Source organism: Lagenorhynchus albirostris, chromosome X (assembly GCF_949774975.1).
Source record: "Lagenorhynchus albirostris chromosome X, mLagAlb1.1, whole genome shotgun sequence".
NCBI classification, from domain to species: Eukaryota; Metazoa; Chordata; class Mammalia; order Artiodactyla; family Delphinidae; genus Lagenorhynchus; species Lagenorhynchus albirostris.
This window is the reverse complement of record NC_083116.1, coordinates 121,622,590-121,644,571: the sequence shown is the minus strand read 5'-3', so window position 1 is coordinate 121,644,571 and position 21,982 is coordinate 121,622,590. Positions and strand designations below refer to the sequence as shown.

Below are 21,982 nucleotides of genomic sequence, written 5' to 3'. Positions count from 1 at the left end.
GCCCGTGCTCTGCAACAAGCGAAGCCACCGCAATGAGAAGCCTGCACACTGCAACGAAGAGTAGCCCCCGCTCGCCGCAACTAGAGAAAGCCCGCACGCAGCAATGAAGACCCAACGCAGCCAAAAATAAATAAATTTATAAAACAACAAAAAAGATTACTCTGGGTACAAGAGGATGTTAAATGGGACTTTTCCTGACTTGGAGTTTCACCCAAATCTGAGCCCAGTGTTAAGTGCCCGCTGGGTACTTTTATAGAGAGACATGCTAGACCATCTTCACACTGCTAAGTGGGGAGCCCAACACTATGTCAGGCACCCATGGCCTGTCACCCCTTTTCAGCTGATGTACAGGAGAAGGCAAAATTGGAAGATGGCCTTTAGAATTCTAGAAGCTTCCTCCCACCTTCCCAGCAAGTGGAGGGGAACTTGAGAGAACCGCTCAGAGAAATTGACAGGTGCTCCCGAATTGAATTGAAAGGGACAAGAAGTGGTGCATGACTCGCCCAAAAAACTCAACAGTTGAGCCAGCTGGGACTGCTGAAGTCTAGTATGACTGCAGAGGGCGCGGCCTCTGCCTCCAGGGCTTGGTCGGGGCAGAGCTGCTGGGACTTTGCCAAGGGCTAAGTGCACATGAAGCAAGTAGCTGGGTTGTTCTGGAAGGACCTCGCCCAAGAGGCCTGTCTGCAGGTGAGCTGACCCAACAGAAAAAGGCTGGGGGGGACATGCCACCAAATGCAGGAGCTGGTGGTCAACCACTGTATCATCTGAACCAGAAAATGGGTAAGAAGGGGCCTCCCAGCAAGGAGGGGTCTCCAAAATATCCCCAAAGTGAGCGCACAAAAAGAACAAAAGAGGCAGCCTTTGGATATCAGCACACAGAGAGCTCCAATACTAGGTAGCAACATCATTAACTGAATTCGTTTCCTGTGGCTGCCATAAAATACTGGGTGGCTTAAAACAACAGAAATGTATTCTCTCACAGTTCTGGAGCCACAGGTTCAACCTCAAAGTGTTGGCAGGACCATGCTCCTCCCAAAAGCTCTGGGGAGAATGTGTCCTTGCTTCTTCCAGCTTCTGGTGGCTCTAGGAGTCCCTTGGCTTGTGGCTGCATCACCCCGATGTCCACCTTAATCTTTACGTGGCTTCTCCTCTGTCTCTGTGTCTTCTCCTCTTCTGTCTCTTCTAAGGACACTTGTCATTGGGTTTAGGGCCCACCCAGGTAATCCGGGATGATCTTACTCAAGATCTTTAACTTAATTATACCTACAAAGACCCTTTTTTCGAATAAGGTCACATTCACAGGTTCCAGGGTTAGGAAGCGGACGTATCTATCTTGGGGGGTGGGGGGACCATTCAATTCACAATACTAATCAAATAAGACCTTTTTACCACTCCTTCCTCCTCCTGCCCTCACCCTGGGGAGACCAGAAAATAGCGCAGGAAGCAGAGACAGGGTACAGTAAGGAGAGTGAAGAAATTAATCCACGTGTCTTTCCCTTTGCTGGGCCACAGAGGTACAGATCACACCTGAGCTGAGCGAGGGTCAGCACTTTGAATTGGTTGAGTAATAGAAGTTCTGATATTAGATTAGAATGGATTTAACAACATAAAAATAAGATTGTTTCCTTATACCTGAAAGTGACTGGGAAAGCTGTGCGGAGGCAGGGGAAGGGGAACTGGATGAAGGTAGTCAAAAGATACAAACTTCCAGTTATAAGATAAATAAGTAATGTACAATATTATAAAGATAATTAACAACCGCTGTATGTTAAATATGAAAGTTGTTAAGAGTAAATCCTGAGAGTTCTCATCGCAAGGAAAACATTTTTATTCTTTTATTTTGTATTTATATGAGACTAAACTTATTGTGGTAATCATTTCATGATGTAAGTCAAATCATTATGCTTTGCATCTTAAACTTATCCAGTGCTGTATGTCAATTATATCTCAGTAAAACTGGAAGGAAAAAGAAAAGAAAAGCTGTGGGATTTGCTCAAGCCTCAAGCTCCAGCCCTAGAGCAGCCGAGGGGCAGGAGAGAACCAACAGAGCTTGTTTCAAGGCAATGGTGAGAAAAAATTAAAAGTTTCTTCTTTCTTACACCCTACAGAACCCGGCCTGTTCAATAAAGTAGATTAATAGGTGTCTCACTTTGGTCTTGTGATAGAAGCAATTTTGTAGCAATAGCCTTTTGAAACTAGTCTCTGAGGTTACATCCAGGATAAACTTGCAATGTTTCAACAGTTTTTAAAATGGAGTCGCTGCTGCTGCTTTACTAATTACAGCTTTAGTCTTGGTCCTGTCTTCCCTCCTTCTAGGTAAGGTTTATTACATTGCTCAGTCATAGAATCACCCTGCTTCCTGACAGCATCCAATCCAGAGCAAAACCCTGCTTCCTTTAACCTTCCCCCAAGTTACCCTCCAGTATGGGGTCAGCAAAGAAGGCTGCCACTTTCTCTAGTTCTACCAACACTTTGTCTTTATTGGACCCTTGCCGGTAAAGAATGTGTACAGGTGGGAAGTGCAGGATGCACAAGGCTACTTAATGAATGTTTTCTACTTTCATATCAGCTGATGCATGCCAAAGGTGCAGTAGGTACTTGTTGAATTAATTACTGCGTTAAGTAAATAGATAATTCACAGTTTTGTCCAAAGTTTTGTCAACATTTAGTTGAGCGCTGTCTTGACTGGAAGCAGAAAGGGTAGGTGGCAGAGTAGTTCAACACACTTCGATGCTCAAAAGCAATAGTAGGGCTAGCTTCTTTCAATTCAGGGCCCGGTGCGGACCGTCGGCCCCAGACCACAGGACCCCAGACTGGGAGCTGCGGGGATGGGGGTGTGTGGCGGGGATGGGGTGGTGGGGGGTGGTGGGATGGGGTGGGGGGGGTTGGGGGGGTGGGTTGGGGGCTGGCCCCGGGCCCGGCCCCCGGCCCGGCCCCCGGCCCGGCCCACTGGGCCGCCGATCGCTCTGCGCAGGCGCCATTTCCCTAGCACGCATGCGCTGGGTCCCGGGCAGTGTTCTCCAGCTTGCGGGCTTGGATTGGTTGAGCTTTCGTGGTCCCGCCCTGGGACTGGAAGTTCTATCTGGACGCCGAGGCTTCCCGGGCTTCGCCTGTGCTTCTCGGTGAGATATTCTCTGTGTTCGCCGGCGTGTCTGTCACTGCAGTCAGGCGAGTCCTTGTTCCCAGTGGAAGCCCACCCCTGCTTGGGGAGGTTCTCGGTGTGCCCAGGGCCGGTAGACCGGAACGTGCCCTCGCCCTCACCTCTCCTCCAGCCGAGATCTCCGGGGTGGGCCGCTCCTTCGGGGCCGCCGCTGCCTGTGTGCTGGGTGCCAGGCTGTCACCCTTGGACGGCTTGCAGCAGGCTTTGCTTGTCGCTCCACCCCACCCACTGGTATCCGAACCCGGGCCAGAGTGGGCCCTTGTGCAGGTCCCTTCCCCTCGCTGCACCTTTGCTAGGGCTCGTTGTAAGGCGAAAGGGCCCTAGAGCAGTACTGCGTGACTTCAGAAACTGCGACGCCCCTACCAACATTTGGCATCATTCCTCTCCACAGAGGAAGGGGCTCCCTGTGTAGCCGGAGAGATGTATGTGGGTTACGGCTAGAAATTAAAATTTTCTCTTTAGATCTTAGATCTAAAGATCTAAACAGATCTAGGTTATTGCTGATTTGTTACCAGCTTTTGGAAATTTCTCTTTGATCTTTCATCAGGTTTAGGGCGGATGTGTGCACTTTGTCCATGTATCCGTTATGTCAGTTAATATTTACAAGGTTTTGTATGCATTCAGTCAACAGATATTCAGGGCCTACTGTTGTTGGCACTGTATAAACTGTTTTTAATATGTATCAGGAAGCTAGGGGTATAGGTGTGTATCTCAGCATTATCTGTACTAGCATATGCTCTAGAACTGTGTTGTCCAATATGGTAGCCGCTAGCTACATAAGGCTGTTGAGTACCTGAAACGTGCCTAGTCCGAATTGAGATGTGCCTTAAGTGTAAAACAGCGAATTTTGGAGAATTAGTATGAAGAAGACAATGTAAACTATCCCAGTTTTTTTATATCCATCAACGTGTTGAAACAGCAATATTTGGGATACACTGGGTTAAATAAAATGTATTATTAATTTCACCTGTTTATGTTTTTTACGTGGCCACTAGAAATTTTACATTATTCCTTTGGCTTGCATTATATTGCTATTGGACAGCACTGCCCTAGAAAGGGGTCAGCAGACTATGGCCTGCAGCCAAATCCAGCCTTCCTGTCTTTGCAAAAGAGATCTATGGGAGCGAAGCCATATCCATTCATTTCTGTATTGTCTGTGGCTGCTGTTCCTGCTACAAAAACAGCAGAGTTGAGTAGTCCATACAGAGGCTGCATGGCCTGCAAAGGCCAAAGTATTTACTATCTGGCCTTTTATAGAAAAAGTTTGCCGACACCCTGCTCTAGAACAATGCCCGGTATGGTAGATACAAGGAAACCTTTTCATTGTAGTCCTGTGTAATTGTCAGTTAGGCTTAGTGTGGGCCATAGTTCTAAGGACTTTATAAGGACTCTCTCGTTTAATTCTCATATTAATTCTGGGATGTTGGATTCCCCTCCCCCCCACATATACTTGACACCCCCTACTTCTGGCAACTGTACCTTCTAGACCCTCCTTATCCCCAAATGGCCTGACTCCTGCAGCCCACCTGATTAGCCCACAGGAGGCACCATGCTTCTGTTTTCTTTTTTTGAACTAGAATATTTTAAAATGATTTTCTGAACTAGAATTGAGATGAGGTTGGGCTCCCGTGGAAGAAGCTGAGGGGCACTGGGCTTAGTTAGACGCAAGTGGGTACAAGCAAGCTTGTCCGTGGTGAAAAGGATGATGCTCGCAAGCAGAGAGGAGAAAGTATTTGTTGAGTAATAGTAAGCCCTGACCAGGTGTTTGCCAGGTGTGTAGCGGTGAATGAAACAGACGTCGTTCTTCTGTGGTCTTGTAGGGAAGGCACACAATAAAAAAAAATTTTTCGTGTGATATGCACCATGAAAAAAAAACCAGTGTGCAAATATTTGATGTTCTTAATAGGTTTCATCATCGTAAGATGGAGCTAAGTGCTATACCTGTGTCGGGGGTTTTGTGAGGATGGAGATGACATGAGTGTATACGGCACACAGAGTTGCTCGATGTGCACTGTCTTCTGCTGTTAGAAGGTAAGTGCGGGAATGACTGTTCGGGACTCTGGGTGCATCGTGACACTTAAAACATTGCAGTCACCAGTTGTGGTTTGTAGAGAAGGTTCTCAGGTGAGTTGTGCACAGCAAGCGTTTTTAACATTTCCTAATTTAATGAGGCTCCTCTAGCAAAATGCAAAGTCAGAGAGGTTGTGCGCGTTCAGTGTGGGGGCAGGATGGGAGCTGCCTTCCAGCTGATGGCAGCAGAGCTGGGTTGGTCTTGCTGCGGGAGGGGGGTTGTGCCTGTGTGTACAGGGCAGTGGTGGCAGCTCTGGTTTAGATCACAGTCACCTGGAGAGCTGCAAAATACCCAGGCCTGCCCTCAGAGATTCTAATTCATTCTGTCTGGGGTGAGGCCCTGGCATTGCTTTTGCTTTTGCTGTTTAATTTCTCCAGATGATTCAGATTGGCAGTCAGGAGTGAGACCCACTCCTGGTGAGAGACAGGCAGGCAGGCTCAGGGAGCTAATGGGGCAAAGGCATCGAGCTGGGAGGTAGGCAGTGTCTGTCAGCGATGCAGCGCGATCACACTGGAAGCTGGAAGGGGGCTTTTCATCACCTGGCCAGGGACCGTGGGCTCCATCCTGAGAGCAGAGGGGAACCTCTGAAGGGCTTTAAGCAGGCAAATGGGGGAATCTCTTGCTGAGATCTGTACTGGAGGATGATTCCTCTAACAAAATGTCGTGAATCAGAGTGAAAGCAACGAAGAAGTAATTGGAGCCGGCCAGATGATGGGAAGCCCAGGTTTGCTTCCTGTATTCCTCCTACATGTGTCCCTTAGCAGCGGTGTCTGTCCTTGTAATTGGCCAGCTTCTTGTCTGTGTTCCTTCCGCTGGGCTGTCAGCTCCTTCAAGGCAGAGAGTAGCTCATTAGGCTCAGCATTTATCGTGTATGAGATACATAATAGATATTTATTGAATGAACTGTGTAGAACTCTAAACTGGACACACAGCCTACTTTGTCTTTTTGTGGCAGTTCTCAAAATTTTATATCCCAGGTGCTTCCACACTATAGCCTCCTAGGGCAATAAATTGCTTTATATTTACGTGACTGTCCCACAGGGAGAATAGAAAGTTGGACAGCATTTAAATGCTGTTAAAAATATGGAGGAGAATGGGAAACAGTATGGTGGTTCCTCAAAAAATTAAAAATAGAATGACCATATTGATCCAGCAAATCCCACTTTTGGGTATATACCCAAAAGAATTAAAAGTAGGGTCTCAAAGAGATATTTGTACATTCATGTTCATAGCAACATTATTCACAAAAGGTAGAAGCAGTCTAAGTGTCCATCAGTGGATGGATGGATAAACAAAATATGCTCTGTCCATACAATGGAATATTATTCAGCCTTGAAAAGGAAGGAAATTCTGACACATGCTCCGACATGGATGACCCTTCAGGACATTATGCTGTGTGAAATAAGCCCAACACAAGAAGGCAAATACTGTATGATTCCACTTATATAAGGCATCTAAAGTGGTCAGATTCATAGAGACAGACAGTAGAATGGTGGTTGCCGGGGGCTGCAGGGGAGAAAGAAATGGAGAGTTGTTGTTTAATGGGTGCAAAGTTTGTTTTGCAAGACAACTAGTGTTCTGAAAGTTGGTTGCACAACAGTGTGAATGTACTTAATGAACTGTCCTTGTAAAAATGGTTAAGATGGTAAATTATATGGTATGTGTATTTTACCACAATTCAAAACAAAAAAATATGGAGGAACAGTAAATAAAAGGACATATGAAGGGGCTTCCCTGGTGGTGCAGTGGTTAAGAATCCGCCTGCCAATGCAAGGGACATGGGTTTGAGCCCTGGTTCGGGAAGATCCCACAGGCTGCTGAGTAACTAAGCCCGTGCACCACAACTACTCAGCCTGTGCTCTAGAGCCCGCGAGCCACAACTACTGTAGCCCGTGTGCCTAGAGCATGTGCTCCACAACAAGAGAAGCCACCGCAACGAGAAGCCTGCACACCACAACGAAGTGTAGCCCCTGCTCGCCGCAACTAGAGAAAGCCCGCGCGCAGCAACGAAGACCCAACATGGTCAAAAATAAATAAGTAAATTTATTTTTTTAAAAAAAGGACATATGAAATGCAGAGCAGAGTGCTAATATATGAATCCATTAACTTCTGTAGATTTCCATGAGTAAAGAAAAAGTTTTACTATTAAGACAAACAGTGCTCCCATCGCCCTGAAGCCCTGAAGCCACAATTAAATTCCCCTTCAGAATCTCCTTGAAGCTCTGACCCTTCATTGAGAAATTCGACCTGAGTTAAATATTGCCTAACCTCATTGTGGGCACTCTAGACTGGTCTCTTATTAACCACCTTGCTGACATCCAGCCAACTTCAATCTTGCTTTCTTTCTTTGGTAGTGATGCATATAGAATGAGTATAGACGCGGGTAGGTTGAATACTTGTTAGGAAACTTTCCCACAGCTGGGGGGAGGGCTCAAGTTTATTGAGCTGCTTGAGACCTTATCATTGTGACGCCCCTGCTTGACTTCCTCCAGATCCCAAGATCTCAGGCAGACAATGCTGAGAGCAGTATTCAGCAATCGAGGATGTGTGTTTTTAATTTTTCTGTGCTGTCTTGCCTGTTCTTTGTTTACTGAGTCTTTGATTCTTAGAAAGATCTCTTTTACTGTTTTCAGTCTTTAAAAGTGGAATTCAATGAAATAATGCCATTTGCAGCACCATGGATGGACCTAGAGATTATCATACTAAGTGAAGTAAGTCAGACAAAGACAAACACCATATGATGTCACTTATATGTGGGATCTAAAATATGACACAAATGAACATATCTACAAAACAGAAACAGACTCACATAGAGAACAGACTCATGGTTGCCAAGGGGGAGGGGCGATCGGGGAGGGATGAATTGGGAGTTTGGGGTTAGCAGATGCAAACTATCATATATAGAATGGATAAACAACAGGGTCCTACAGTAGAGCACAGGGAACGATATTCAGTATCCCATGATAAACCATAATGGAAAAGAATATGAAAAAGAATATATATGTATAGCCGAATCACTTTGCTGTACAGCAGAAATTAACACAACATTGTAAATCAACTATACTTCAATAAAAGTTTTTTAAAAACTACGTAAGTAAACGGGCAGGGCTATAAAACTTTATTTATAAAAAAAATAAGTAAATCAATACATCTTCATTCTGATCATTCAAAAAAAGAAAGTGGAATTCAAAAAGGAAAAACAATGATCTTGAAGTACCAATTCTCGATAATTAGAAAATGCCACTTAAGATCCAGAATCAGTGGCCCATTGAGTTATTGCTAACTGACTTTAAAAAAGAAATAGAGAAAAAAAAGACTGCCCAGGCGGTAAAAATGCAAGACCCAGAATCTTGGTCATCTGAGCTGTGCAGTGGGGAAAACCAGTAGGAACCTCAGAGTTGTAGTCCTGGGCACTTAACTGTTCACATTTGGGGTAGAGCTTGAGGGAAGATGGAACTGGTTTCGATGCAGCAGTGGACTTGTGAGGAAATCGTGAGGGCTGACCTGAATGCAGAGCCACGGGTGGGGTGAGGCGGCTGCTTTGTGGTGCCCTGATCTCTGAGGGCGGTGAAGTGGAATGAGCCATTTACCATGCCGTTTTCCAGTGGCCACATATCTTAAATGTATAGGGTTTATCATGAAATTGAACTAGACTAATCACTTTTCTGAGTAGGAAAACAATACATACACATTAGAGGAAATTCAGGAAAGAGTAAAAGAACAAACGAAAATCACGTAAAATCTTGCCATTCAGAAAATGCCTCTGTCTGAAATTTTTTGTATCTATTTTTGGCCTTTTCTCATCACATGTGATTTTTAAATAAAATTTGGATCAGACTCTAGATGTTGTGTTTCTTTTTATTTATTTTTAATTAAAAAAACTTTTTTTTTTTTTTTGGCTGCCTCACATGGCTTGTGGGATCTCAGTTCCCTGACCAGGGATTGAACCTGGGCCCTCAGCAGTGAGAACATGGAGTCCTAATCACTGGATCGCCAAGGAATTCCCTAGATGCTGTTTCTTAATTTTTATTATTAAAACTTTTTTTTTTTTTTTTTACCGTGCAACATGTGGGATCCTAGTTCCCCGACCAGCAATGGAACCCGTGGTCCCTGCAGTGGAAGCGTGGAGTCCCAACTGATGGACCACCAGGGAAGTCCCTAGATGCTGTTTTTAAATAACAGCTTTGTTCAGATATAGTTTATGTACTGTACAGTTCACCTACTTAAAGTGTACGATTCACTGGTTTTTAGCTTATTCAAAACTGTGCACCCATCACCACAGTCAACTTGAGAGAAGATTTTGCACCTCCCCCAAGAAAAACTCTGCACCCATTAGTAGCCACTCACTTTTTTTTTAACATCTTTAGTAGATTATAATTGCTTTACAATGGTGTGCTAGTTTCTGCTTTATAACAAAGTGAATCAGTTATACATACACATATATTCCCATATCTCTTCCCTCTTGCGTCTCCCTCCCTCCCACCCTCCCTATCCCACCCCTCTAGGTGGTCACAAAGCACCAAGCTGATCTCCCTGTGCTATGTGGCTGCTTCCCACTAGCTATCTATTTTACGTTTGGTAGTGTATGTATGTCCATGCCACTCTCTCACTTTGTCACAGCTTACCCTTCCCCCTCCCCATATCCTCAAGTCCATTCTCTAGTAGATCTGCATCTTTATTCCCGTCTTACCCCTAGGTTCTTCATAACTTTTTTTTTTTGCCACTCACTCTTCATTCCACCCCACTGGTTCCCTCCCCCTTCCTTCCATCCCAGCCCTGGTCTACCACTAATTTACTTTCTGTCTCTACAGATTTGCCTATTCCAGACATTTCATGTAAATGAAATCGTACAATACGTGGTCTTCTGTGTCTTTGATTTAACAGAGCTTTGAAGGCTCATCCATGTGTAGTCTGTATCAGAGTTTCCTTTTATTGACAAGTAACATCCCATTGTATGGATATACTATGTTTTGTTTATCCATTCCTCAGTTGATAGACATTTGGGTTGTTTCCACTTTTTGTCTGTTACAAAGAATGCTGCTGTGAACATTCATATGCAAGTCTAACCATTTGGGACCTCATAGTTTCTTCTAAGTTTGCAGGAAATTCTTACAAAAACAGCTTCCACATCTCTTATTTCCTTAAAGTAAATTTATAAAAGTAGAATTGCTGACTGCAAGGACCTTACGTTTTACAGCCCTTGTCAGATGGTGTCTAGGAAGACTGCATTAACTCTCCCTGTAATCGCTTCAGCGTTGTTAGCCTGCGTGTGATCGGTGATAGTTTATTTAATATCACGTGCTATAAAATGAGAGTCCGTGGAGTGTTGAAAAGACAGTATCCCTGCCATCAAGATGCTTATGTTCACGGTTAGACCAAATGGGCAGATATAGATCCAAGGGTATTTGGTAGGCAAGGTTATGTGCATTATGTGGATGGAAGAAGAGACTGGTTAGATAAAGTGAACATTCGCCTCCCCAGGATGAGATTCACACAGACATAACCATTAAGCAACTTTTTACACCTAAAAGTTAAAAAGAAGAGAAAAGTTAATGGGCCCAAACTCTGGCCTAGGGACCTGTTAGTCCAAAGTCATAAATCCCCCCGTTGTTCAGAAGAGTCAGATGTCAGCACAGTGTGGCCTGTTGACTTTGGGGCCCATCTGACCTGGATCCAGCTGCCTCCCAACCTGTGCCGCTTCATCATTTCTTTAGATTCCTTGGGACTTCTAAACAGCATCCACTTTTGGCGCTGTTTCTCATGCTTTTATATTCAGAAAAGTACTACTTCAAGACTGTAAAATCAGCAAGGACTTCGGTGAAATAGCTGAACACGAGGGAAAATAGTCCGGCCTCCTGAGCCTTCCCCCATTGACGCTGACACTGGCATGTTTTCATCCCCAGCATAACCACCAAATTCCACAAAAAGGAGTTGACTAATCTTGATTTGGAAAGATCATTCATTTGTAAAATTAGGGATGGGGGGCTTCCCTGGCGGTGCAGTGGTTGAGAGTCCGCCTGCCGATGCAGGGGACACGGGTTCATGCCCCGGTCCGGGAAGATCCCACATGCCGCGGAGTGGCTGGGCCCGTGAGCCATGGCCGCTGAGCCTGCGCATCCGGAGCCTGTGCTCCACAACGGGAGAGACCAAGGCAGTAAGCGGGCCGCGTACCAAAAAAAAAAAAAAAAAAAAAAAAAATTAGGGATGGGAAAGTTACAGCAGATCTTTCAGCATGCTTCTATCAAGCAATTGTTAACGCAAAAGCTGTTTACAGGGATATATATATATATATATATTTTTAACTACTGAGAATCAAACTTTTGAGGCTAAACCATACTACATTGCAGATTGCATTTTCTAATACATTGCACCCATTTTTATTACAGACTCTTTCTCTGCATAGGTAACTGGCAGAGAGCGCTGTGCTCCTATCAGGAAGCTGCGCCTGGCAAACGCAAGCTTGAGAAAACGGAAACCTCTTTTTTCTTTGCAGCCGTAACAAGATGTCTGACAAGAAGCAGATAGCTGCCAGAGCTTCCCTTATTGAGCAACTGATGTCTAAAAGGAATTTTGAGGATCTCGGCAACCACCTTACTGAGCTAGAAACTCTGCGTGTGACTCCGGAGCATCTCCAGGAGACGGATGTGGTCAGGGCTGTGTACAGAGTCCTCAAAAACTGCCCCACGGCGGCTTTGAAAAAGAAAGCCAAGCGTTTGCTGTCACAATGGAAAGCTCTGTATAAGGATACTCACTGCAAGCCACGGGGCAGCCCTAAACCATTTCCTCCAGGTGGAAATAAAGAAGAAAATCAAGGACTTTCTCCTGACCCAAATCAGGATGAGATACCGGGCAGCTCCCGCTGTCATTCTCTGCACTCATCCCAAGATGTTGCAGGAGCTGTTGAAAGGATCGTGCCAGAAAATAGCCCTGGTGGAGCGGAGCCTAAGGCAGCGCATCTCAGGGCCGGTGACCCTCAATCCCCCGACGAGAGAGCGAGTGGGCAGCCAGATCCTGCAGCGCCCGTGAGAGCCAAATGCACAGAGCTGCTGTATGAAGCTCTAGCTGGTCCTTACACAGAGCAGCCCAGAGCCGATCTGTGGTACAAGTTTGCACGAGAAATCGAAGAGCACATTTTTACCCTTCACTCCAAGAACCTCAAAAAATATAAAACTTGCATCCGAAGCAAAGTCGCCAATCTGAAAACCCCCCACACGTCTCACTTACAGCAAAACTTGCTCTCTGGGGCCATGTCTCCAAGGGAATTTGCCGAAATGACCGCCATGGAAATGGCTAGCCACGAACTGAAGCAGTTGAGAGCCTCCTACACGGAATCTGGCATACGGGAACATTACCTGCCCCAAGTGGTGGAGGGCACGCCGACCAAGAAAATAAAGTGCCAACGCTGCGAGAAATTCAATTGCCAGGTCACCGTCATCGCCAGAGGGACACTCTTCCTTCCAAGTTGGGTGCAGAATTCCAACCCAGATGAAGAAATGATGACCTACGTAATCTGCAATGAATGTGGGGAGCAGTGGTACCATAGCAAGTGGGAGTGCTTGTAATTGTAATAAATGTTCTCTTAACAGATAACTGGAGTGATCCCTTTTATTCATACCACCCTTTTATGCTTGTTTTTAAAATCTTGTACACGCTATTCTTTTTTTTAAATTGAGGTATAGTTAATTTGTATATATATATAAAATAACTTATAATGGAAACATATGTATATTCTTTTTCAGATTCTTTTCCATTATAGGTTTTTACAAGATAGTATAGTTTCCAGCGCTATACAGTAGGTCCTTGTTGTTTATCTATTTTATATATAGTAGTGAGTTATACATACTATTTGCAAAACTATCCTACGAAGAAGGAAAGAAGGTTGTTTGCTGAAGCTCACACCACTGTCACTAAAAGTTGATAGTTTGGGGAGAGAGAGTGGACGCCTGTTTGCATCATGCTTAGTGGCTACTTAGTACTTTGCTGTACTCAGACATAACCTAGGTGCCCGTGAGAAATGCAGACTCTCCGGTCCCATGCTTCTGAATCTGCATCTGCATTTTGGCAGGATCCCCAGGTGATCCTGTTCGAGGTCATTGGAGAAGTGCTGCTTCTGCAATAGGCCTGTAGTTCCCAGCACTGGCTGCATATTAGCAGGATCTGGGGAGCTTTGAAAACCCACAGTGCTGAGGACCCACCCTGGGACAATTACATCTGGATCTATGGGATGCAGCCCAGGCATCAACATTTTGGTTTTAATTCCTCAAGTTATTTTAAGATGCAGTCAGAGTTGAGAACTACTCATCCATAGGCTCTCACTTGATCCTTTTGTCACCTTTAAGAAAAGAAAGTTATTCTATACACTTCACAGTTGAGGAAACATCCACAGAGGCGCCATGACTCGCCCCAGTGACACACCATAAATAGTCAAACTTGAACTGCTGCCGGATTTTCTTCCTTCCAATTCCCTGTCCGAGACCGCTTCAGTATTGACTTCTGAGAAATACAGTCCTGGAGATGTGGAACTAAATGAATAGTGTCTTCAAGCTCTAACATTGGGGAACAAGAGCTTTGTTATTTTCCCCTCTCTTTTCTCTTCTCACTTTACAGGTGTCCCGTGAACCCTGAAAATTACCCTGCGACTAATCCCACAGTTAGAATTTTATTTCCAGTCTTCTTGCTCAGTCGAAGGAGTCATGTATTTTTTTCCGTCACACAAGTTCTCCAGGGTTTATAAACTATGACATTAGGTTCCTGACGTTAGGGAGTCTTCATGTTATCAGGGGTTAGGTCTGTAGGGGAGGGGAAAAAATCCTGTAGCTGGGACCACGAAAACTAGACTGACAAAAGACAGATTAACAAGAGAAAAGTAGTTTATATGTGCAGCACGCATACCCGCAGGAGAAATTTGGTAATGCGTAACTCAAAGGGATGGTTACAACTTGGGCTTATATAGAATTTTAAGAAAAAATAGTATGTTTGTAGAGAAGTAACAAGACAAAGGAAAAGGGCTTTAGGCTTTTAGTGGCAGCAAACTCTGGGAAGGTAAATGAGCGTGTGTGTGTGTGTGTGTGTGTGTGTGTGTGTGTGTGTGTGTGTGTGTGTGGCGGGGTGGGGGGAACTAATGGAAGATAATGGTCATTTAGTAAGGTTTGTTTGTGTAGACTCTTTCCAGTGCCATCTTGCCTCCAGTGAAGACGTTGTTACCTCCTTCCTGGTAGGGAATTCACAAGGGGAATTTGTGTTCTGTTTTCAGGCAGGTAGCGGGAGGGCAGAGAGCTCACCCTGTGTTTGATTTTTCTCATTTGCTTTCAGCTCCGAATGATCCTTATGCCATTATATTTTGGGGGTGGCACACTCTGAACCCCTTTAGGTCTGAATTTCCAATTCTGCTTTTGTAAAAACTGGCATTAACCTCTCAGAGGAAGTCCATTGCCTCAGCCTTTGAATCTACCAACGTTTCTCTGATAAACGAAGAGGAAATTACTTCTTCGAGGCCTTTGTAAACAGTGTTTAAACATACGTTTGTGTTTTCAAATGGTTTTGAAGAAATGGGCTTGAGGCCATTAATTATCAATTCTATTTTGATACCTTTGTATCTGTGGCTTCCCAGGGCTGCCTATTATGATGTAACGGTCTTTTAAAGAAAAACTTGCAAAGTCACCTAAAACTTCAAGTTTCACAAAGTGTGGTTTCATGTGACTTGGAATGATCTTAGAAACTATTCAGTGGTTATAAAAGAGCACAGCACATGAATACCATGTGTGATTGGTTCATGTCAGTGTTTGTTTTTTGCTTTAGGGTCTTTGGGTGTGTTTTGTGGGGTGGGGTTTTTTGGTAGTTTTTATTTGTACTGGACTTTTGCAAACTAAATTTGCACACAAATAAAAGCACTTGAAATGGAAATTCCTTTACTCTCCAAGCTATAAAAATCTGGGTAGTCTTCCTCATTTCGTATCAACTTTGTCAGTGACTTCTGCAACTATAGATAGGAAAACAGTAATCTGATTTGTTTTTTTTTTACTTTTAGTCAATGAGAGAGCACTACATTTTCTAAGTATAGATAATAATTCTTTTATATCCTATGCTTATCTCCTAAAAAGAAAGCGTTTTTGTTGTTGTTGTTGTTTTTTAAGTGCTCATGAGGTAAAGGATCTTTCATTTCATTTAAAATCATTTTTACAAGAACAGCAAGTACATAGACCCCAGGATGGGAGGGTGCCTGACACAGAGGCAGCACAGCAAGAGTCCACCAGAGCTGAAGCACAGTGGCAAGGGGAAGAAGGATGAGAGGTGAAGTCCAAGAGCCATCGGGTTCGTGAGGGCCCTTGTCGGTCATGATAAGGACTTTGGGATTTTTCCAAGCCTGATAGGAAGCCATGGAAGCCAAGGGGTTGGTAGTGATAAGACTTGAATGACCTTTAAGAAGCATCCTTCTGGCTGTTGTGTTAAGTTAGATGAGGAGGGAAGCAAGGACAGATGCAGGGACACCAGTTAGGTGGCTGTAGCAATGGTCCAAATGTCATTTAACTGGTTTCAAACAAGAGTACACAAAGACTGGTCTCCCTGCATCCGTATAGTTGAGAAAGTCCTTGGTGATGGGGTTGAGGACACACTACCCCCAAATCTGGCACTTTGGCATAGTGAATATTTTAAGCTGAAGGAATTTGAGAAACTATAGGTGCAGGAAGTCCTCTCTGACCTTCCCCTGAGGGAGGTCATAAGACCCTCAAGTGAGAGGTGCCCTCTCCATACCGAGGAAAGGAGCATCCTTATCTCTGCAGATGGAGGGATGCTGGAGGGAATCGCAGTGAACGGGTCTTTCTGGGTTTCCCCCAGTTGACCACCCTTAGCTCATACTCTTTGTCCCTTCACATTTTCCCACAACTTTCCACTCTTCATCAAACCTAGTATAGAAACACCCAGGTGTAGCTGTTTCTTTGGGGGTTCATTTCCTTATAAAGGCTCCCAGGTCAGATAAAATTTACATTACATAAATGTGTGCTTTCTTCTTTTTTAAAAAAATTTTTATTGGAGTATATTTGATTTACAGTGTTGTGTTAGTTTCAGGTGTACAGCAAAGTGAATCAGTTATACATATACATATATCTACTCTTTTTTAGATTCTTTTCCCACATAGGCCATTACAGAGTATTGAGTAGAGTTCCTGTGCTATACAGTAGGTCCTTATCAGTTATCTATTTTATATATAGTAGTGTGTATGTGTCAATCCCAATTTATCCCTCCCCCTGCCAACCCCCTGGTAACTGGAAGTTTGTTTTCTACATCTGTAACTCTATTTCCGTTTTGTAGATAAGTTCATTTGTACCTTTTTTATTTTTATTTTTATTTTTTTTGCGGTACGTGGGCCTCTCACTGTTGTGGCCTCTCCCGCTGCGGAGCATAGGCTCCGGACACGCAGGCTCAGCGGCCATGGCCCACAGGCCCAGCCGCTCCACGGCATGTGGGATCTTCCCGGACCGGGGCACAAACCCGCGTCCCCCACATCGGCAGGCGGACCCTCAACCACTGCACCACCAGGGAAGCCCTGTACCTTTTTTAAAAAAATTAATTAATTTAATTAATTAAATAAATATATTTGGCTGCACTGGGACTTAGGTGCGGCACGTGGGATCTTCGTTGCTGGGTGCAGGATCTTCGTCGTGGCATGTGGATCTTTAGTTACAGCATGCAGGCTCTTAGTTGCGGCATGCAGGATCTAGTTCCCTGACCAGGGATCGAATCCAGGCGCCCTGCATTGGGAGCGTGGAGTCTTAACTGCTGGACCACCAGGGAAGTCCCTATACCCGTTTTTTTAGTTTCCACCTATAAGCGATATCATATGATATTTATCTTTCTCTGTCTGACTTACTTCACTCAGGATGACAATCTCTAGGTCCATCCATGTTGCTGCAAATGACATTATTTCGTTCTTTTTTATGGCTGAGTGATATTCCACTGTATATATGTACCATATCTTCTTCATCCATTCCTCTGTTGATGGACATTTAGGTTGCTTCCGTGTCCTGGCTATTGTAAATAGTGCTGCAATGAACATTGGGGTGCGTGTATCTTTTTGAATTATGGTTTTCTCTGGATATATACCTAGGAGTGGGATTGCAGGATCATAGGGCAACTCTATTTTTAGTTTTTTAAGGAAGCTCCATACTGTTGTCCATAGTGGCTGCACCAATTTACACTCCCACCAACAGTGCAAGAGGGTTCCCTTTGCTCTACACCCTCTCCAGCATTTATTGTTTGTAGATTTTTTGATGATGGCCATTCTGACCAGTGTGAGGTGATACCTCATAGTAGTTTTGATTTGCATTTCTCTGATAATTAGTGATGTTGAGCATCTTTTCATGTGCGTTTTGGCCATCTGTATGTCTTCTTTGGAGAAATGTCTATTTAGATCTTCCGCCCATTTTTTGATTTTTTTTTTTTTATATTGAGCTGCATGAGCTGTTTGTATATCTTGGAGATTAATCCCTTGTCGGTTGCTTCATTTGCAAATATTTTCTCCCATTCTAAGGGTTGTCTTTTCATTTTGTTTATGGTTTCCTTTGCTGTGCAAAAGCTTTTAAGTTTCATTAGGTCCCATTTGCTTATTTTTGTTTTTGTTTTCATTACTCTAGGAGGTGGATTGAGAAAGATCTTGCTGTGGTTTATGTCGAAGAGTGTCCAGCGTTACATTTAGGTCTTTAGTCCATTTTGAGTTTATTTTTGTGTACGGTGTTAGGGAATGTTCTAATTTCATTCATTTACATGTAGCTGTCCAGTTTTCCCAGCCAAGTGTGCTTTCTTCTTGTTAATCTGTCTTTTGTTACAGAGCCCCAACCAAGAACCTAGACGGTTCGGAGAAAAAAGATTTTTTTCCTTCCCTACATTGGCAGTTTTGCAAATGGTTGTTTCATAAAACACAACCAACCCTGAATTCCCAACCCATGGCCTATAATAAAAAATAACAAACAGCACAGAAATTCAGCACAGTATAGCCTGGATCCTGGTTGCCATGGTTATGGGTGATACCTGCACAGGGCATAAACATCAATTGTTATACCTGAATGTAGAAGGGCTCTCTTCATGGGATTTCACACATCACTCTCCTTTTGTCCATGTTACTTTTTTTTAGACTACAAATTGGATACAGTTGCAGCTCTGTCTCTTCTCTGAGCACTTCCTGTGATGAGAGGTTCGTTTCATTCCCTATTACCATTTCTAAACACCAGTCAGGAAGCCTGCAGCTGGCAGGGCTCCATTGCCTTTGCAAGGGTTGGGCCTTCATCTTTTAGGTCAGATTTGCTTTATTATTTATAGCTTCCGAGTAAATGCAAAGTATTTTACTAAAATATTCTTACATCCCTCAGAGGTATTTACTGTAAATACGTAGATCATAAAAGGTGCCTTCTTGGGGCTTGCCTGGTGGCGCAGTGGCTAAGAATCCGCCTGCCAGTGCAGGGGACACGGGTTCGAGCCCTGGTTTGGGAAGATCCCACATGCTGCGGAGCAACTAAGCCCGTGCACCACAACTACTGAACCTGCGCTCTAGAGCCCGTGAGCCACAACTACTGAGCCTGCGTGCCACAACTACTGAAGCCCGTGCGCCTAGAGCCCGTGCTCCGCAAGAAGAGAAGCCACCGCAATGAGAAGCCGATGCACTGCAACGAAGAGTAGCCCCCACTGGCCGCAACTAGAGAAAGCCCGCGTGCAGCAGCGAAGACCCAACGCAGCCAAAAATAAATATAAATTAAATAAGTAAATTTAAATAAATAAATAAAAGGTGCCTTCTTGCTCTCAGAAGAGCCTACAGTCTGAAGGGAGAACTGATGACAACTTCATATAATCCCATTTATATTATTTTTTAAAATTAGGTTTCCATAGACGTTACTAAGCATTACCAGAAATGCTATGCCATAATGATTGCACGTTGCTTTACACTCTGCCAAGTGCTGGGGGCCAAGAGATGAGCTAGATGCCATTCCAGGCCTCAGGCCCCCAAAATGCAGGTGACATAGCCACAATCACTTTACAGTTCAAGAACTATAAGAGAGACAGACTGTAGAGGCAGAGGTGCAGGGGACCCAGGAGGATCAGGGAAGGCTTTACAAAGGCTGTGACCCTAAGGGTAAATCTTGAGATGAGGTAAGCCAGGCAGAGAAAGCCGAGACGACAATGTTCCATCACTGGACTTGCTAGATTCCTGGCACTTTATATACAGCATCTCAGTTAAGCTTCACAACTACCCAGCCAGCACTTTAGAGATGAGAAAACTGAGGCTGAGAGACATTAAGTTACTTGCCCAAGGGTACATGGAGAGAAAGCCAGGACTATTCATGATGAACAGGTGGGGTTTTTTAATTTAATTTTTGCATATCAGTTTGCTTCCAGAAACATGCAGGCTTCCTGTTAATTCCATGCAAGGTACAACTGTTTTTCAATTGTGGTTTGTTTTTCCAATGACAGGAGTGTGTGGTTTGCAGACTACACTCAGCGCAGTGCTATGCACGCTTCCCGCTGTGGAGAGATCAGCCAGGAATGCTTGGCAGTGGTTGCCAGCTCTCCTGGCACAGGGGAACCTTCCCGAAACTTCTGGTGGCACCCATGTGATTTATCTGATGTTCTGAAAAGTAAGTGATTTTTAAAATACTTAAACATATGAAAACATGTAGTTTTAAAGTGACATGCATATGTTTTTTTGAATTTGAAGACTGTAAGTATATAAATGCAGTTTCAAATGCCATTCCCTATAAAATATAGTGGCCTTTACATTTTCACTCTCTTTATTTATGACCTAGGGAAACTATATGATACAGATAATCAATTTTGACAAAAGAGGCAGGCTGTTTTGCATCCTTTGTTAAATTATCACAGACATCCATGCTGGACAGTGAAAAAAAATAGAATTAAAATAAATTTTTTGGATATATTCTTGCTTTCTTTTAAAAATATAAACAAGGTACAAATAGGAGTAGGTTCTAAGTAGTTGTTAGTCTTTTTCATGTGATGACATACATTTAAAAAAATCTAAAACAGCCATGGAAAAGTTACAGATCTGATTAATAAGCAAATGAAAACCTGGCCCATTCAAAAACTTCTTATTTTTGGAATATATTCAGTTTCAAAATGTATATAAACAGAGAGAGCTCCCAGCGGTTGCTTTTAAATAATCAAAATGGGATCATAATAGGCAAATTTCACCTTTCTGGGTGGAAACAAAAAATTCAGACATTTCCAAGGGTGCCCAGGAAGGCCTGAGTCAACTGAAGTAGACCTTCACCCATGTCTGAGGGGAAAGAACTCCCAGGTTTCAGTGGACTGTATGTTGGCGTCTCTGTGTCTACTAGGCCATCTGGTCTGGTCTTTAGTGTCTGCTCAGACTGAGGACTTCCATCTCTGCAGAGTTTTTTCATGCAACAGATGGACTTTTACCCCCCAGCTTTGTGAAATCTCAACAATGGCTGAGCAGAAAGTTTCCAAACATCTTAGTGGATTTTGATATCATTTTTACATGAGATGGTGGCTCAAGGGCTTGGGGATTTCTTTCGGGGGGGTGATGAAAATGTTCAAAAATTGAATGTGGTGATGGTTGCCCAACTCTGCCAATATGCTAAACACCGTTGAATTATACCCTATTTTAATTATATTTTAATTATACCCTATTTTAGTTCTGTGGTCTGTGAATTATATCTCAATAAAGCTATTACAAAAAAATCAAATGGACTGAGGGAGGGAATTGGAGACAGGATCTCTGCTGGATATTTATCTCAGTGAGTCTTTCTAAACCTATAGTATCCCAATTACGCATACATATTATCAAGAAATACTGGCAGGCTTCCTCAGAGAGGCCTTCTGGGAGGCGCCCTGCCAGTTCATACTGACAGCCATCCAGCAGGCAGTGGCCTCTATCCAGGCAGTGTGCTGGGCCCTGGCCTCTGCATTTCTGCGTAGAAGCCCCTCCCTCTTTCAGTCACACAACAAACAGGGCTAAAGCTTCCATCCACAATCATTGCCCCTTCTTTTTCTTCCCTGTTTCTCAAGCCACAGGTTCGAGCTACACTATCAACGACATCAAGCCCCTGGAACATAGCAAATCATGTAGAATCAACCCAGAGCAGTTGCCATTTATGTCTCTGGTTAGATCTGCACTCAGAAAAGAAACAGCAGATAAAATCAGCCCTAGACCCTTGCTACTCATAGTGTGGCCCTGGCATCAGCGGCGTCAGCATCACCTGGGAGCAAATACAGAAACGGGGGCCCCATCCCGGACCTATTGAATCCAAGTCTATCTCTTCACAAAGCTCTCAGTGATTCTAGTGCATATTACTGCTGGTGAAATGCTGACTCATCCTCAGGAACTGGGCCTATGAACTCTGCCTTCCTGCTTATATCTTTGGATGAAATGCCCGAGGTCCTAGCCAGCACTGGACTTTCCACTTGTCTCGGTTACCAGCCACCTCCACTCTCCACGTTGCTAAATCCAAGCGACAATTCTCAGCCCTGAAACCTATCAGCAGCAGTTGACACACTGGGTTCCTTCTTGAGAACACCTTTTTCCATGTGGCTTGCAGTAGGTTGTGCTTTCTCTGGTTTTCCCTCTAACTGGCCACTCCATCTCAATATTATTTGCTGCTTCCTTGTTATTTTCCTGACCTCTTAATTTTGGAGTGTCCAGAATTTAGTCTTTGGACACCTTGGATATCTATACCCATTCCTTTGTTGACTTATCTAGTTCCATGGCTTTCTGTAGCATTTAT

General features: G+C 44.0%; 1 protein-coding gene across 5 annotated transcripts; it reads left to right on the top strand.

The window, feature by feature from the left end:
• Positions 1–3,059: 3,059 nt before the first annotated feature.
• On the top strand, positions 3,060–21,316 carry TCEANC (transcription elongation factor A N-terminal and central domain containing). 5 transcript variants are annotated; one of them, XR_009538457.1, is made up of 4 exons: positions 3,060–3,122; positions 5,067–5,191; positions 19,692–19,855; positions 21,267–21,316. XR_009538457.1 is itself a non-coding variant. In XM_060137684.1 (4 exons), the coding sequence occupies exon 4, from the start codon at positions 11,735–11,737 to the stop codon at positions 12,791–12,793; it is 1,059 nt and encodes a 352-aa protein (XP_059993667.1). In that variant the 5' UTR covers positions 3,060–3,122; positions 5,067–5,191; positions 7,865–7,942; positions 11,618–11,734; the 3' UTR covers positions 12,794–12,809. The 5 variants fall into 5 exon arrangements, 4 of the variants coding, with proteins under 4 accessions (XP_059993667.1, XP_059993670.1, XP_059993668.1 ...); XM_060137684.1 differs by lacking the exons at positions 19,692–19,855; positions 21,267–21,316 and adding exons at positions 7,865–7,942; positions 11,618–12,809; XM_060137687.1 differs by lacking the exons at positions 19,692–19,855; positions 21,267–21,316 and adding an exon at positions 11,725–12,809.
• The last annotated feature ends 666 nt before the right edge of the window (positions 21,317–21,982 follow it).

What these genes read in the sequence shown, in the direction of transcription:
- TCEANC (XM_060137687.1), top strand. Translation starts at nt 11,735, where the DNA reads ATGTCTGACAAGAAGCAGATAGCTGCCAGAGCTTCCCTTATTGAGCAA.